The sequence below is a fragment of the Salarias fasciatus genome, chromosome 5 (genome assembly GCF_902148845.1).
Source record: "Salarias fasciatus chromosome 5, fSalaFa1.1, whole genome shotgun sequence".
NCBI classification, from domain to species: domain Eukaryota; kingdom Metazoa; phylum Chordata; class Actinopteri; order Blenniiformes; family Blenniidae; genus Salarias; species Salarias fasciatus.
The window spans coordinates 35,735,712-35,752,106 of record NC_043749.1 but is presented as its reverse complement, the minus strand read 5'-3'; the positions used below and the strand labels follow the sequence as shown (position 1 = coordinate 35,752,106).

At 46.7% G+C, this 16,395-nt stretch overlaps 1 protein-coding gene across 3 annotated transcripts in view; it reads left to right on the top strand.

The window, feature by feature from the left end:
• The window catches only part of fhit (fragile histidine triad diadenosine triphosphatase), a 284,494-nt gene that overhangs the window by 72,280 nt on the left and 195,819 nt on the right, over positions 1-16,395 (top strand). For all 3 annotated transcript variants that reach the window (XR_003931493.1, XM_030091933.1, XM_030091934.1), the window contains exon 3: positions 10,443-10,567. Coding sequence is in view for 2 of the 3 variants with exons in the window: in XM_030091933.1 (XP_029947793.1) it covers positions 10,462-10,567 (106 nt within the window). In the remaining variant the exon portion in view is untranslated. The remainder of the gene's footprint in view (positions 1-10,442; positions 10,568-16,395) is intronic.

The following is a 16,395-nucleotide window of genomic DNA, read 5'->3' as shown; positions in this document are numbered from 1 at the left end:
TGTGTGTGTGTGTGTGTGTGTGTGTGTGTGTGTGTGTGTGTGTGTGTGTGTGAGATTCATGTCAGAAGGACAGCAGGCAGCAGACAGGCACAGCAGATGTATAAAACATCCAAACCTCTTAGTTTAGTGTTTCTGTGGTGTCGCGCTGAAGAAGCTTTGGCTTTGCTTCTCTCTGACAATGTGAACTGAAATGAGATCTAAAGTCTGAATGGAATCGATTAAAAGAGCTTTTCATCATTGAAAAGGGAAAAAACAGAAGTCAGTGTGCAGCGGTAAGATTGTGGAATGTAAAAAAACCACAGGGTGGAAATCACAACTCACTTTTCTAGAGTGTTAAAGGCATAGTCCACCGTCCAAACTTTACACACCAGCAGTAAACTCCCTGAAATGATCGATAACCCCTGCACTTCACCGACTGCCAATCGACCCATCCCCCCTACAAGCCAGAGCGCTCTGGCAGAACATGCAAACCTGTTCAATTCAGTCTCACTTCACTTTGAGTTACTTCTTTCTGTCCTGTATCGGCCTTAATTGAAGCAGTGTTCTTCTCTGCACTGTGACATCCATCGACTATCCATCCATCCATCCATCCATCCATCCATCCATCCATCCATCCATCCATCCATCCATCCATTCATCCATCCAGCCATCCATCCATCCATCCATCTGAAGGCTCATTTCAGCCGCTTGTATCTGGATCTTGTCCTTTCGGTCATGGCCCAGAGCTCAGGACCATAGGTGAGGGTGGGGGTGTAGATTGAGCAGTAAATCGAGAGCTTCCCCTTTCGGCTCAGCTCCCTCTTCACCACGACAGACCGATACAACGACCGCATCACTGCAGCCGCTGCACCGATCCACCTGTCAATCTCACCTCCATCCGTCCGTCACTAGTGAACAAGACCCCAAGACACTTGAACTCCTCCTCTTGGGGTGAGGTCTTTCCGACCAGAGACCTCGCACTGTGACAACGTGAATATTCCATGGAGTACACAGTAGATGATGGAAATCGTTTCAACTAACACAAACTGGACAAGACCGAAGCTCCAGATGGAAAAAAGACACATGGACACTGTCAAAGTGGAAACGTCCCACAGCTCCACTTGACTCAACAGGTTTGAGTCTCCATGACAGACAGTACAGCTTAAAGAAGCACCTGCTGATACAGCAGCTTTACAGGATGAGCAGTGGCATCAGCCAGACTTCAGTAGTCCAGAGGGGTTTTTGACGAGCTGCTGAGAGACAGTCCAACCTCCCGGTGGGAGAGTGAGCTCAACACCATCAGCCGGAAACCAGCACAGCAACAGGAGGGATTCTTTCTACTGTTGTCTCTAAAGGGAAAATGCTTGTTTTAGGTTCAGTGAGCTGCTGAGAATAATTTCCAAGTGTTTGAACTTTGACCTGCATATCGGGGTGTTGGTTGATCCCAGTAAAGACTGCAGCAAGACGGACCAGAGAAAACTAGTCGAGACAGTAACACTGGTGTTACGCTGAAGGAGACAAAGGACAAACTCAACTCAACTCAACTCAGCTCAATCCAACACAACTCACCCAGCAGGGTCAGAAACACTGGCAGTATCACCAGGTTTCCCAGGGTTCCTCCAGGCTCGTTCTGACCTCTGCAGACCCACAGCACTGAACAGCAGGGGCCCTCTGTTCAAAACCAAGACCAGGGATTAAACCAGAATATCTTGGTTATCCTGGATGAACTAATCCAGGATCTGGTTGCTCTGAAGTAGGACAGGTGGAAGTGAGATATCTATTAACATAAGTTACCATGGAGATGTATTCTGTGGATCAGGTCTGCTCCAGACCAGGACCAGGTCCAGGACTTAATCTGTCAATCTCATCCCTTTTTTTTCAATCAGAAGTCCCACAGACTGAAAACCAATGTTTTCTCCATGTTGTTATCACATGTTAAACATTGTGATCAGTAATTCAATCATTTTAGATACTTAGATTACTTTCAGTCACAGGAGTTATCCATTGACAATAAATGTCATCAGATACCATATACGTGCACATCCCCATAACGCATGAACATAAAAATCAAAGAGTAACGCGAGGTTCCTTAATTAAATAATAAATCAGAGCAGTAAAGCTTTGGCTCTTTCACAGCTGAGGTTACAGTTACAGTTACCCCTGATGAGGGGCTTATATGTTCTAAAAGACAGACAAAAACAATCACGCTCAGTTTCACAGTACTTGTCAAATGTACAACGTATCTGAATCACTCCTGTTTTTTTAAATTTAGAGCCATTTCTCAGAACATATGGTACTGTGACATCGGGTTCTGATCATGAACATGTCCTTAAACAGCACTCTGTCCGTTAGCGGTGGATGAGCCTTTATTATCTGGAACTATAACATAGAAACTAAATAAAATAAATATTGTAATTTTGAAACTATTAAATCTAAAGCACATGGACGGAAGGTGGAGCGAAGGACTCCACTGTGGTCGTCGTCATTGTGAATCCATGATTCAGTGATCGATGGCGGGGGTCTCTTTCAGGAACCAATCCTGGATTGGTTTCACCCGCTTGGTGAATCCTGTGCTCTCATCCTGGATTGCTGTTTTCTACAACCAGATAATCCTGAACCCTCTGGTTCTGGATTGGATGATCCTGGATGTCTGAATCCTACTTTAGTGCAACAGGGCCCTGGTCCAGCCCAGGTTTTGAACCTGAAACACCTCAGATCCCCCAGTCCATTAGGCCCTGCCCCTTCACTCTGTGGGTAAACGTGTTGATCTGTTATTTTAGGATTAGATCATGACTGTCTCCTCCTGGCTGCAACATGAACAACATCCAGAGAAACACAGCATGCTCCGTGGTGTCTGTTTCTGATCACTTCCAGCTCGATGACACCGGTGGACCTTCACTTCTGCCATGGTGTGTGTGAGTGTGTGTGTTTCACCTGATAGCGTGAGGCTGTGGGTTCTGCATTCTAATTGGAGCTGACTCTCAGGGCTGTGGACCAAACAGGCTGCTGGTTTACATGCATGGATGGAAAGGGAAGCTAAACTCCACTTTCTGTGCCTGAGGAGACGTCGCAGAATACAAATGATGTGTTGGCATTGTGCTGATTTCCACCTGCCTCTCCCGCGCCTCCCTTTCCTCAGCCCTGCAGGAAGCCTCACCGATCACGTATTTGGTGGCGTTAGCATTTGCTCCTTTATGAGGGGCCGGCTATCTGCTCCTACCTTTCTCTGGCGTAATACTCATCCGGACCTAAAGACTTGATAAGTGTGTCTGACAGATATACTGTTCGTCTTCCTCCCATCAGAAAATTGAATCTAAATAAGATTTCCTTTTCACCACCAAGTCCCGTTTGTGTTGAGTATGATCCACACCGGCGAGTCGCAGGCGGAGGTGCTGTCCTAGATGTAGTTCTTTAATTAAAAAGCCATGTTATGCAGCTCTCTATCTCAGTGAGTTCCTCCTTTACACAGTGCTCACAGGCTGATTCCCGACTCCTTCCCTCGCCGACATTGGCAGCGGCGCTCCGCCTGGCTGAACCACGTCTTTGGAGGGAGTCGATCTTATTCCAGCCGCCAGGCTCTTGTTATGTAACCAGACGTGAGTGAAACCCAGAGGCTTTATTTACCCTTTAATTCATCTGATATTGACCTCGACTAAGAAGTTTGATCTCCTTTGATAAGCAGGTGGCTGTTTAACAAGCTTTTACTGGATTGCAATAAACGTCTTGTATCTTATCGAGCAGAACCATCGGAGCGACTGCTACCTGATTGGTCGATAGCTGCAGACACTGCCGAGAACTGGATCCCTGTCAGGCTGGACTCGGCTACAGATGCTTTTCCTTTTCTGTTTTATGAATTTGACTCTGAAGATGGCCTCAGCTGTTCCCCAGAGAGGTGTGGGACATGGATCTGTGGAGTCCCTCATTTCTAGGAAAGAGGTTCACTCCCTCTGGAAAATAAAAATAAAACTTGTTGAAATGTGGATCTTCATGAAGGAATACGTTGAAGCACCGTCCCTGTGGACGTTGCTGGAGCGTGATCAGTATTGATAGCCGGGTGGTTCTGGGTATTGTCTCAGCAGAGGGATGTCGTGCCAAGGTCTCCTCCATGAGCCGGTTCTTTGTTCTGGTCGACAGTAATGTACATGTATTGTTGTGGCGATGATATCCGTCAAGTGATGGCTTGATTGTTGGACTCTCACTCTATTATGATGGGACCATTGGACTGGTTTGAAAGAGAAGCAAACAGTGGCGACATACACAGAGTTGTTCCTGTTTGGAGGTAAATACTGCCAGTTGTTAGATTATAGTTGATTGTAACAATGAAACGTCCTTCAGAGACGTGATGGACATTGGTGTGTTTATCAGGACGCCTCTGTTTTGAATGTTGGTTGGTGAAAAGTGAGTGTGTCTTTTAGATTTTTTTTTCTTCGGGGAAACAATTACACCCATCTTTTCTTATTTTCTTCTAGTTTAGCTTGTTGGATGAAATCTCCTCGTCTGGCCTCCGTTGTCAGTTCACTCCTGCCCATGCATTGTGTTTGTCTCACAGGGATGTTGTGGGTTTATTGTCATGAAGACATTGACCTTTCTCAGCTGCTGTGTTGCTTGCACAATGCACTTGCTTTTTACCTAGGTATATTTTTTTATTCTAGGCCTCCACTCGCCATCTGTTTGAGGTCTGGCCTGCTTTTCACCCAGTACCAGAGGGGTCAGAGTTCATCATCTAAGACCTTCTGGGTGTAAAACTGGTATTTCGGATGGATTCACTGATGGAAATAAACTACACAACAAGCAACATTCAGGTTTTTTTTTTTTTTTTTTTGTGTATTGAACAGGTTTAACGAGGTGAAACTCAGGTGTTGTGCTCAACTTGGACCTGTTGAACACACTGTGTGACACTGTGGTTGTATTTCACATGTGGATGAGCTGTGTTTACGAGGCATGGATCAGTGGATTTTCAGAGTAAAATACTGCTTTGTTGATGTAAGCCTAACCCCGCCACCCCCACCTTTTATTTTCTCTCTTTTCTCCCACATTTTGAAGCCGTAGTTCATTCAGTAGTTTCTCCTCCTTATTTACCCTCAGAGCAGAAGAGAGTCCAGGACTCAGAAGGGATGTTAGAGAGGGACCCCTGGTCCACAAACCTGCCTCAGGCTGTGTGCAGTTACAGTTTTAAAAGATTTCACTCCTCTTTAGTCTAAAAACACCCGCCATTATCCTCCACATGCACCACACTGGTGATTTGTCCATTTTTGTTTTGCAGTGCGCCGTCATGCTCGGACATGTTGTGTGGTCTGCTCACTGCCCTGCGGTCGATGTATTCCCATGTATTTATATCCAGAAGAGGTGAAGTTGAGCATGTGTTTTCAGGGCACTGGTGCTGTGAAAAGCAATTTGAGATTAGAGCTGTGGGTGGCTGCCATTTGCACCAGCCACACGTGTAATTGAGGTTGCCCTGAGGCTTACAGTGCATCAAGAAAAAGCTGCTGCACACACTTCACTTGTGTCAAACTGTGGCTGTGGTACCTGAGAGCAGCTCAGGCAGCTAAAGGTGGCCATCAGGAAGCCTGATCCGCTCCTGCACCGAGATCAATCTCATGAACGTCAATCATCGGACACAACACAGAGTGTGACAGCAACATAAAACGCAATGGAAGAAATGTCCCAGCCTCATGTGGGTCTAACTCCACACACCACACACACACACACACACACACACGCATTATTTAATGTCTCCACTGTCTAAACCTGATTCGACCACAAGAGAGACTGGATCACCAGACCCATCACAGTACTGAACAGGAAGGTAAGTGATTCCTGGAAAGCAGCCAGCACCCGCCGACAGGTCAGCCTCCATCAGCTCATAATCACCGAGGAAACATCCACCAGCGGGACAAACCGAGGCAGCATGGACACACCACTTCCAAGTTACACAGCATTTTAAGAGGACTAACCTTTACAGAACCCGATAGATTCTAACCGAACCACTCCTACCCAAGCTGGGAGGGAAGCAGACTTCATGTCTTTATTGGTTCTGTCTGAGATGTCCAGCTTCGTGGTGGGATGAAGAAACAATGTCCACACTTTTTGGCACTGTGACAGAAACTTCCACTCATTCATGACACCATCGGGGCTGAAAGCAGGTGGAACCACTTAACATTTTTCTGCCAGCATCCAGCCGCTCAGGATCCTGGAGGCTCGGGTTTGATTCTAACGGTGAATGCTACCACAGTTTCCCACTTTTCTTTGGCTCCATAAACAGCTGGTCATCGTGAACAATGTGACCAAAGCCCTAGCAGGATAATCAATAGTGGTTTCCTGATTCAAGGTGTTAAACATTGTGAGCTGTGATTGAGTTAAAGCTTGGCAGAAGGTCAAGTCAAGGAACTCCCTGGACTGCATTGATCAGAGACTGATGTGATGAAGGATCATAAAGAAGGAATAAATGCCACATTCTGTTCCTCTGGATGGAGTGAAGCATCTTGCTGAGAGCACAGTTAACTGTAAGCCCTCCAAGGCTTCTGTGGCGTGGGTGTTTGATCACTCCATCCTGATCGTGAACTGCTGAACCAGTGAAGCATGGTGCATGGCTGGAAAACACCCACCTACAGTGGGGTGGATGGAAGGATGGAAGGATGGATGGATATCTGGATGGATGGTTGGTGTATGGATGTCTGAATGGATGTATGGAAAGATAGATGGCTGAATGTCTGTATGGATGGATGGGTTGCTGGATGAATGGATGACAGCATGAATGTATTTAAGGATGCGTGGCTGAGGAGTGGGAAAACTGGGGCTTTCCATTGTTTTTACTGACATACATAAATGATGACCCAGAATGTTGAATATTATAATAGAATGAACTTTACTGTAACATCCTAAAACAAGTGCAACATCAGAAAGAGTAGTGGAACATGCAGTAGCCTGTGTAGAGTCCCCAGTGTATGGCTGAGCTGTTGCAGTGTGCAGGATGTGTGTGAATCACTGAATGTGTTCTCTTTCTGGGTCTGCTTTGACTCCGATGTCCCTGTAGCGCCTGTCAGAGGACATGTCCAACAGGTGGAGACAGGCAGTGGACCGTCCTTGATAATGAGCATGATGTACGTCAGCGTGTCAGTCATGAACCTGAGTCTGGTTTCTGCCTCTTGATCTGCTTCCTAAAGCAATAAATCTGATCAGATGAATGAATCCTCTTGTCTTCTTTGAGGACAGGTTCTTGTTTTCGCTTGTTTGGAATATTTTTACATTTTTTCATTCATTCAATCAGTTCTAGAATACCAATGTTATATTTTGTTGTTGAAAGGTCATTTTCACCTCACAACTGTGGACTTTCACTTCATCTCCACTACATTTAAAAGCCTTCATGTTTTAACTCCATCAGTCCAGGCAGGATTTAACGTCAGGAGTTGAGGCGCCCAAGCGCGAGGCGGTAATTTCACTTTTTCATCATGTTATTTTGCCTCTGTTATCTGTCAGCCAGAGAGGATTTTTCCTGGTGTGCTTTGAAAAATAAACCAGCAGCAAGACTGTGATTATACTATTGGGTTATTTTCCCGGCCGTCAAGCTTCCAGCAGACTGGTTATCTGCTCTCCTCTCTCACTGGATTTCCAACTGAACTGATCAAACAAATGGTCTTTGAAAGCAAACAGGTGATGGTAGAGTGGAGAGGCCTGCAGCCTCAGAATGCTGAAGAAAGGGGAAGCTGGTGGCCTTGTGTGGTCTCCAACAATAGAATAGAATAGAATCTTTATTGCTTTATAGTCCTTGTTGGTTTGCAATGGAATTTAAAATGCCATCCAGTCAGCCCAGCAGTGAGAACGTGTTAAATAGAGCTAAAAGGCTTGAATAAATAAAAAAGACAACTAATGCACATACAGACACATTCTGCACAGTGTCCTTCATCAAAATGTATTCTTGTTGACTACAGACTGACTTCAGTCTGTCCTAGTAGTAGAGGTTTGGTCTATCAGCTTCAAACAGGGAGTGTCGAGGCTGGGACGTGTCTTTCAAAACGTCCCGGGGACACATCGGTAGTCAGGTTCTAATACATCAGGGACGCAGGACGTGCACCTATCAGCATCACTGGCCAAGTCCTGATAACTGTAGATACTGTTTACCCAGCAGGAAAGCACAGAACAAGAAATGAGTCTTCCACAGCCGGAGCAGGTTACACCTGGAGCTCACTGAGCTGCTGCAGCAGTGTGCTGGGATACGGGGGACACGGGGGACGTGGGGGATACGGGGGATATGGGGGACGTGGGGGATATGGGGGATATGGGGGACACGGGGGATACAGGGGATATCGGGGACACGGGGGACGTGGGGGTTACGGGGGATATGGGGGACACGGGGGACGTGGGGGATACGGGGGATACGGGGGATATGGGGGACACGGGGGACGTGGGGGATATGGGGGACACGGGGGACGTGGGGGACACGGGGGATATGGGGGACACGGGGGATATGGGGGATATGGGGGACACGGGGGACATGGGGGATACGGGGGATATGGGGGACACGGGGGATATGGGGGACATGGGGGACGTGGGGGATACAGGGGACGTGGGGGATACTGGGATATGGGGGACACGGGGGACGCGGGGGATATGGGGGACACGGGGGACATGGGAGATATGGGAATATGGGGATGTGGGGATATGGGGAATACGGGGATATGGGGGGTTGTGGGGGTTGTGGGGGTTGTGTTACTGCTTCCACAAGTGATGGATGTAGAACAAACAAAGGAAAAAACACTTTTATTAATTTATGAAGACAATATTCTTTCCCTTTGAGTTGGACAAAATCTTTGTTATTAAGGACAGCTTTAACATTTGATGACAGGTCTTGAAGTTCTGATTGTGCAAAATATGTTTGTGACTTGATTTTTCTTTCAGTGCTCGTTTTCAGAAATGCCTGCCAGAGGAATGGCTGCATGTTGTGAGAACGTCAATCTGGCTCTGTGAGATCCTTCTGATCCCACTGTGATGCTTCCTGTGACTGGCAGAGTACCATGATAAGACCAAGACACCAATGCAACAGTGTCCAGTGGTGTCCAGAGATGTCCAGGGATGTCCAAGGGTGGACAGAGGTGCTCCGGGGTGTCTGGAGGTGGTTACTAGTGTCCAGATGTGCTCACATGTGTTGAGGTATGTCCAGCTAAGTTAAAGCGATACTTCAACATTTTGGCAAATTGGCCCATCTAGGGCAATTCGGTAGTCATTTAGAACAGCATACTTACTGTTTTTGTGAGGGCGAGCTGTTGTTTATTCAGCGGTGCGTCTGAGGAGAGCTCCACGGCGGACATAATGGAAGTGGACGGTACAGTTGCTTCCCTCGTCAAACTCATCAAATACACAATCCAACAACCCCAAAACACTTTGGTGGACATGTTATAATCCACACATTCACTACGCTGTGAAATATTAATGCAAAATTATGAGATTGAGCATTTTTTGCGAAGATTGCTAAGACGGAACTACTTACTAAAAATGGCGTCTGGGCGTAGTGATTTCAAAAGAAAAAGTAGTTCCCAGTATTTGCTTCAATGTCGTAACGCTACAATATTATGTGTTGGTGTTCCACAGCGTAGTGAATGTGTGGATTATAACATGTCCACCAAAGTGTTTTGGGGTTGTTGGATTGTGTATTTGATGAGTTTGACGAGGGAAGCAGCTGTACCGTCCACTTCCATTGTGTCCGCCGTGAAGCTCTCCTCAGACGCACCACTGAATGAACAACAGCTCGCCCTCACAAAAAAAGTAAGTAGGCTGTTCTAATGACTACCGAATTGCCCTAGATGGGCCAATTTGCCAAAATGTTGAAGTATCGCTTTAAGAGATGTCCAGATGTGTCCAGAAATGTTCAAATGTTTCAGAGGTTTCCAGATGTGTCCAGAGGTATTGGAATGTGTCCAGTTCGGGATGCTGGATGTATGGATGGATGATAATTTTATTTTTAAATTTAGTGAAGTTATACTTAGTAGTTCTGTAATTCTGCTGTTTTGCTATAAAGTGTTGACTCCTCTTTGTTCCCTGTGTCTGGTGGTAACTGAGTGGCACTGTTACTGAGAGCGATGCTCTGCTGCACCACCTCTCCCTGTCTTCACCACACTGTCGTATTCATTTTATTACCTGTGGGTTTTTACATTAATTATGATCTGAGTTCTGACCTGCTGGTCTGAGCTGTCATGAATGTGCTTTAGCAATCAGCTGCTACAGACTTATTTCCCTGTGTTTGTATGGTGAATGGATGTTAATGTGCTGCTCGGTAGCCTCGTTAGCTTTGGATTAGCATGCAGCTAATCACATCATGACCGGATGTGTTCCACATAAAATGGAGAGGCTGAATACGTCTGCCATTGTCCCCAGTTTAAAACAAATCGCGATTCACACTGCAAAGGGCCATACTGCAGGCCATCAGCACCATCTTCCTCATCACTCCGTCTGTCTCTGGTTCTCTCCAGGCCCAGCGGTGAATGAAACATGGCGACGCTGCGCTTCGGACAGCATCTGATCAAGGCCTCGGCCGTCTTCCTGCAGACGGAGCTGTCGTTCGCCCTCGTCAACAGGAAGCCCGTCGTGCCCGGACGTATCTTTTACCGACTCCCAGGTGAGAGGCGGAGCTGTGAGCAGCTGCTCGGGAATTGATGCTTTACGCAGACCAGGTTTTGTTCAACTTTACTGTTGCTGCACTGATTGATGCCAAAGTGACATTAATTCGTCCATCTGCTGACTTCCTCACTGGTTTAGATCTCTTTTAGAACATTTTCAGAGTGTTAGAGACACCTGAAAACATCTGCAGTCGGAAACTCCATGACTCTGCTGCTGCTGCTGCTTCGTCGTTCCTTTGGCTGGACATGAACTGAGGTTGTTAGTGCACCACCATGTGATAAGATGTGGTTTTGCAAGGCTGGTCGATCATGGTCATGTTAAGCTTGTTTCAGACTAGCAAGATTGAATGTTTTTACATCAGTATATGGAGAAAAGAGCTCCAGCTATAGTTGTATGAGTTTATGTCACTATTTCTTTACAGATTGAGAGAATCAAATGTTGTAAGATTAACTTCATTTATTGAGTTGTTATTAGTGGTGAAAAGTTTAACCTTTCAAGAAAGCTGCTGTTTCACTCTCTTCTTGAGCCATCAGACTGACATTCGTTATTTTGTCCTTATCTCAACTTTTTCATGAAATAGACTAAGTTCAGTTTTATGGTATGCATCCAGTGCACAACGACATTCAACTGGTTTGTTTCTGGACAGTCACACGGTGGGGGAGCTCAGTTTGCTCAGTTAGCTCAATTACCTCGGTTAGCTCAGCTAACTGGGCTATCTCAGCTAGCTCATCATTTGATGGTTGAACTGTTCATGTGACTCTTCGTCACAGCACCTTTGAAGATGTTTGGAAGAACTGAGGATTTTAAAATGAAGTGTTTGTGTTCTGAGTTGAGCTGAGAGGTTTTATATTCATTGCTCTAAAGAAAAACAAGGAAACTTCTTTGAATGTAAGGGAATAATGATAAGATGAGCGAAGCATGTAGCATACACTCCATTACAGCTGTAGAGAATTTTCTGCTGCTAACATGTTGTCACCCGCTCCGTCAAACACATAACCACATGCACATAAACAACGCATTTACAACAAATCACGTGTTTGTTAGAGGAGAGATCTCACACTGAGAACACACACTAGCTTTTTTGTATTTCTCTCCACATGCACCCTCTGAAGCCCACCTCTTGATTTCAACTTATTGGACACCATCCAATGGAACAAATAAATCAACCATCTCATGGAACAGCATATGTTCGATAGTGATATGTCTGACTTTGTAGCCTGGTTCCTGAACGCCTCAGCACTGTACACATGCTCAGTGTGTCTGCAGGGTGTCCAGCTGTCAGGGTGACCCAGCTCTGTGTCGGAGCAGCCGATCAGCAGTTTGCAGGCAAAAGCCGGCTTCACGTTAACGTTCAGCTGTTCTCTCACACCTTGATGGAAAGAAACACTTTAATCCCCAGCAGGTGAGTTCTGGTTGAATGTGAGCTCTCTGCAAATAGAAAGTGCTGCAGGTACAAGGAATCCATTCATCCTTTATCAGTTATCAACTTATCGGGACCAGGTTGCAGGGTAGTAGCCTCAGCAAGGATGCCCAGACTTCCTGTCCCCAGACTCTTCCTCCAGCTCTTCCTGGAGGATCCCGAGGCGTTCCCTGGTCAGATGAGAGACACTTCCTCCAACATGTCTTAGGTCTTCCTCTAGAGAATCATGTCCTATGACTAGCCCTAGAGGATCATGTCTCAGGTCTTCCCTGAGAAGATCTTGTTCGAGTTCTTCCTCTAGAGGATCATGTCTCAGGTCTTCTCCAAGAAGACCATGTCCTCAGTCTTCCTCTAGAAGAATGTGTTCTGGGTCTTCATTGCTGGGAGAAGGTAATCACTCCAAACGGAGTGATTATGGTTAGGGTTAGGGTTAACTTTCAGTTTCAATTTGTTTTGTTTGCTTGTTTAGTTAAATTTTAAATCCTTGCATATTTTTTTAGTTTTAGTAGAGTTTTTGTTAGTTGCAGTCTTTTTGTATTCTGGATGATTATTCAGAGATAATGCTTAAAGACATACAAACAAATACCGGGTAATGAAAAATCAGGAGCACATATACTATTTTATAAAAAGTATTGCTGTGTGGAGGCCTTCCCTTCACAGACAAATCGGCCAGCCCCCTCTGCAGACCTGAGACTAACTTTTGCCAGAGAATCATGAAAAACTACACATCATATAACTGATCCACATTTGCAAAGCAGATCCTCCGTATGGTTTAATAACAAGCTGTTAATAGATAATAAGAGTTTCTTTTGCGATGAATGAATTAAGTCTGGTATTCATATTCTTGAAGTTGTGCTAGGAAATGCTGGATTCAGATCCTTTCACATTATTAAAAATAAATGTAATCTTTATCATTCAGAATTATGGAGCTTTTTACAAAGCAGACGTTGAATTCTCTCAACTAAAGGACATGTTCAGCACAGTACAACTGAAATTCAGGAAATGTCTCATAAGAGAGTAGATCAAACTAGAGAAGCATCAAAATTTTATGAATTTATTAGAAGTGCCAAAACTAGATAGTCTAAAAGTATGCTGGGACAGGGACCTGGATCTGGAGGGTCCAGAGGACGACTGGAAAAAGCTGTACACCTCATGGTGCTGAAACTCCGGTGAAACAGTCACAACTCCTCTGTTATGGATGTTAAAGAGATCCTGCTGGACCCACTGAAACTCTGTGGTAGATGCTGGAGATGTACTGGAAAGCTGGGAAATCTGGTCCAGATGCTGTTGGAGAGTGACAACGCCGTCCACATGTGGAGGCGTATTCCAGTTCCTACATACAGTGTTGGGTAAACACTTGGTCATTATGTGTCGTGGGTTCACTACCGATAATATCCAAACGTCAGAACAGAAGATGATGGTGTGGTTTAGCTCTGCCAGCAGGGTGCAGGGTATCCTCATGCCACTGGAAATCTCCCAGCTTCTCCACTTTCAAAGGGACGGACAGACGTACCAGTGGAGCAGCTCTTCTATAGAGGGACGGGAGGGGAAGATGCACTGGACGAAGTGTGGAGCCCTTTCCTGGATCCGGGGACGGGGGGACGGGGACGGGACGGAGGACGGCTCGGGCCCTTCAGCAGCAGACACTGGGAGCTGGTCTGGAAGAAGCTGGCACTGCGACAGCGAGGGTCACAGGGTGGATGCAGCTGTTTCTTCTCCAGCTTTAGTTTCCAGCAGAATGTTCCGGCGCACCCTGCTGCCTCCGTCCCCACAGAGCGCAGCACAGACTGTCCTGAGTGGACGGGCCGGTCCGACTGTCTCTCACCGTCCGCTCCCGTCTCTGCCCGGGACTTGACTCGAACGCCGGCATCTCGGCGCCGCTCCTCCTCAGCCTCACCGTTGCCTGGAAACAGAAGCGTTCTCTGCCGAGGCGGACCTTGATAAAGGCCACACAGCAGCTGTTTACGATCCAGACGAACGCCACGGAGCGGCGAGACTATCAGGACGCTGCTGAAGGTTACCGGCGCTCGCCGCCGCTTTGTTTGCTTTGGATTTGTTGAGCTGATTGTCGTGTTTTCATCCATTCAACACAACACGGACGCCAAGTTTACTTTCTTCACTCTCTGACTGTGTGCGGGAGGACGAGGAGGAGGAGGAGCAGGAGGTCACGAATCCTCCTGAACTCTCTGCTCGCCTCATTGTAGCACGAAAACAAGGAAAAACATCAGCTCCTGGTTTTTCTGTTAATCATTGTTTTCAACTAGCCTGAGCTCAAGAAAAGAAGCCGTGAATTAATTTGCATGATTTCCATTCCTGATTTGTTTGAATAATGTGCTTCTTCTCTTGCTGGAATGATAATGAGTTCCTGTCTTCGTGCTGAACTTGTGGAGCTCTGTGCTCGGCTCGCTGGGCTCCTGCAGCCCCCCCTCAGTCTGGACCAGCTGGACTTCCCTCTCGGCCAATCACCACAGCATTACCTGACCGAACCCAACAGGAGTGGAACCACTTCTGTCAGTGTCAGGATACAGCAGTCGGGCCCTGTGATGGTAAATGTTCTACACTTATATAGCACTTTTACAAAAGCCCAAAGCGCTTCACACTGCATTATCACATCTACCCATTCACACACACCTTCACACACCGGTGGAGGCAGCTGCCATGCAAGGTGCTCAGTCCACCCACCGGGGGCAATTCAGGGTTCAGTGTCTTGCCCAAGGACACTTCGACATGCAGACAGGGGGAGACAGGAATCGAACTAAGAACCTCCAGATTGTCAGACGACTGCTCTCCCCACTGATCCACAGCCGCCCTGTGATGGGGTGGAGACCTGTGCAGAAGGCTTTTCCCCCTTCGGTCCTCGGACAGCCTGCTAAATGAAGGCCAGAGCAGAGCCTGTGTGCAGGAAGGCCTTGGGGACGGGGACGGGGATGGGGACGGGGACGGGGACGAGGACGAGGACGAGGACGAGGCGGTCTCTACATGCTGAGGATGGACAACCATGCTTGATCAGCGGTGGAGCAGATGTGAAGCGCCGCTCTGTCTGCTGGCAGCAGTCACATGGCTGCTGCATGGCGTCTTCTCTCACTCAGTCGACCTGCTCTGCATCTCACGGAGGAGCTCTGCTCAGGCTGCGCGCTGCTGAAGGTTACATTTGTAGAATGGGATTATGGGAACAAAATGCCTCCTGGTGTCATTTCCTCTGAGATGAAGCACCAGTCTGATACTGACACGCAAAGGTCCCCCACAACGCAAACACATTCTCTGATTACCAAGATCCTTTCTGGAAGAATTCATTAGGCCAAGAGCTGATTACACACATCTTGTAATCCTATTAAAATGTATAATTAGTCACATTTTCTATCTCTCTTCTGAGGTTGGGAGTGCTGGGGTGGGACAAGGTTGCAATTAGCAAGGATACAATGCTGTCCCTCGTTATCCACAGATCTCACAGCACACATTAGAAGGCGCTCACACATGGATTATTGAAGATCTTTCTTTTTTTCTTTGTCCAAAATCGCTCTTTAAGTGTCTGCGCTGCTCTCTGATGGCAAACAAAGCATTTTTTCTACGCTGAGATCAGATCTTCTCAAGCTAATGTGCTTTTCTAAAACAAGCTCATTTGGATGCAACCATTATTTTATTCAGAATCTGTGATCTGGGAATCCTCTCTGGACCACTAGAGGATGCTGTTATTGACAGTAGCAGAGCACCGTGAAGACGGACAGAGGGGCTGAAATTCTGAGATTTCATTGATGATCTGAGATGAAGTCTCTCAGCTGCTCACTGTAGTTTGTTACAGTTCATCACATGAACAGTTTGAGGTAAACAGCCAGGAGCACACAGTGAAAATCTATCCACAGTGATGATCCACCCTGCGGTACCGGATCCACCCTGCTGCACCTGATCCACCCTGCTGCACCTGATCCACCCTGCTGCACCGGATCCACCCTGCTGCACCTGATCCACCCTGCTGCACCTGATCCATCCTGCTGCACCTGATCCACCCTGCTGCACCTGATCAACAGGGCAAAGTGGCTTAGATCTTCCAAAGTGTGGTCTCATTTTGGAGTGTGTGGAAGATGTGGTGGGTTCAGGTTTTTCAGCCTCAGTCAGAGGTGCTGTGGTGGGTTCAGGTGTTTTCTGAGAGCAGATTGGACCTTAGAGCTTCATCGTGACCTTAATTGTCCGTTGTCTTGTTCTTACACATTAATTTTATTGCAGTATTTCATTTTTCTATTTCAAGCCGGGCAGCCAAGACATTTAACTTGGTTTTACTCAGCAATAATTGGATTAGATGGGTTGACTTTGCTGCCATTTGGAACTTGTTGTGCTGCTGTCTCTGAGCCAAAGCTGCAGTTAGATGTATTGATCAGGCGTAACTGCAT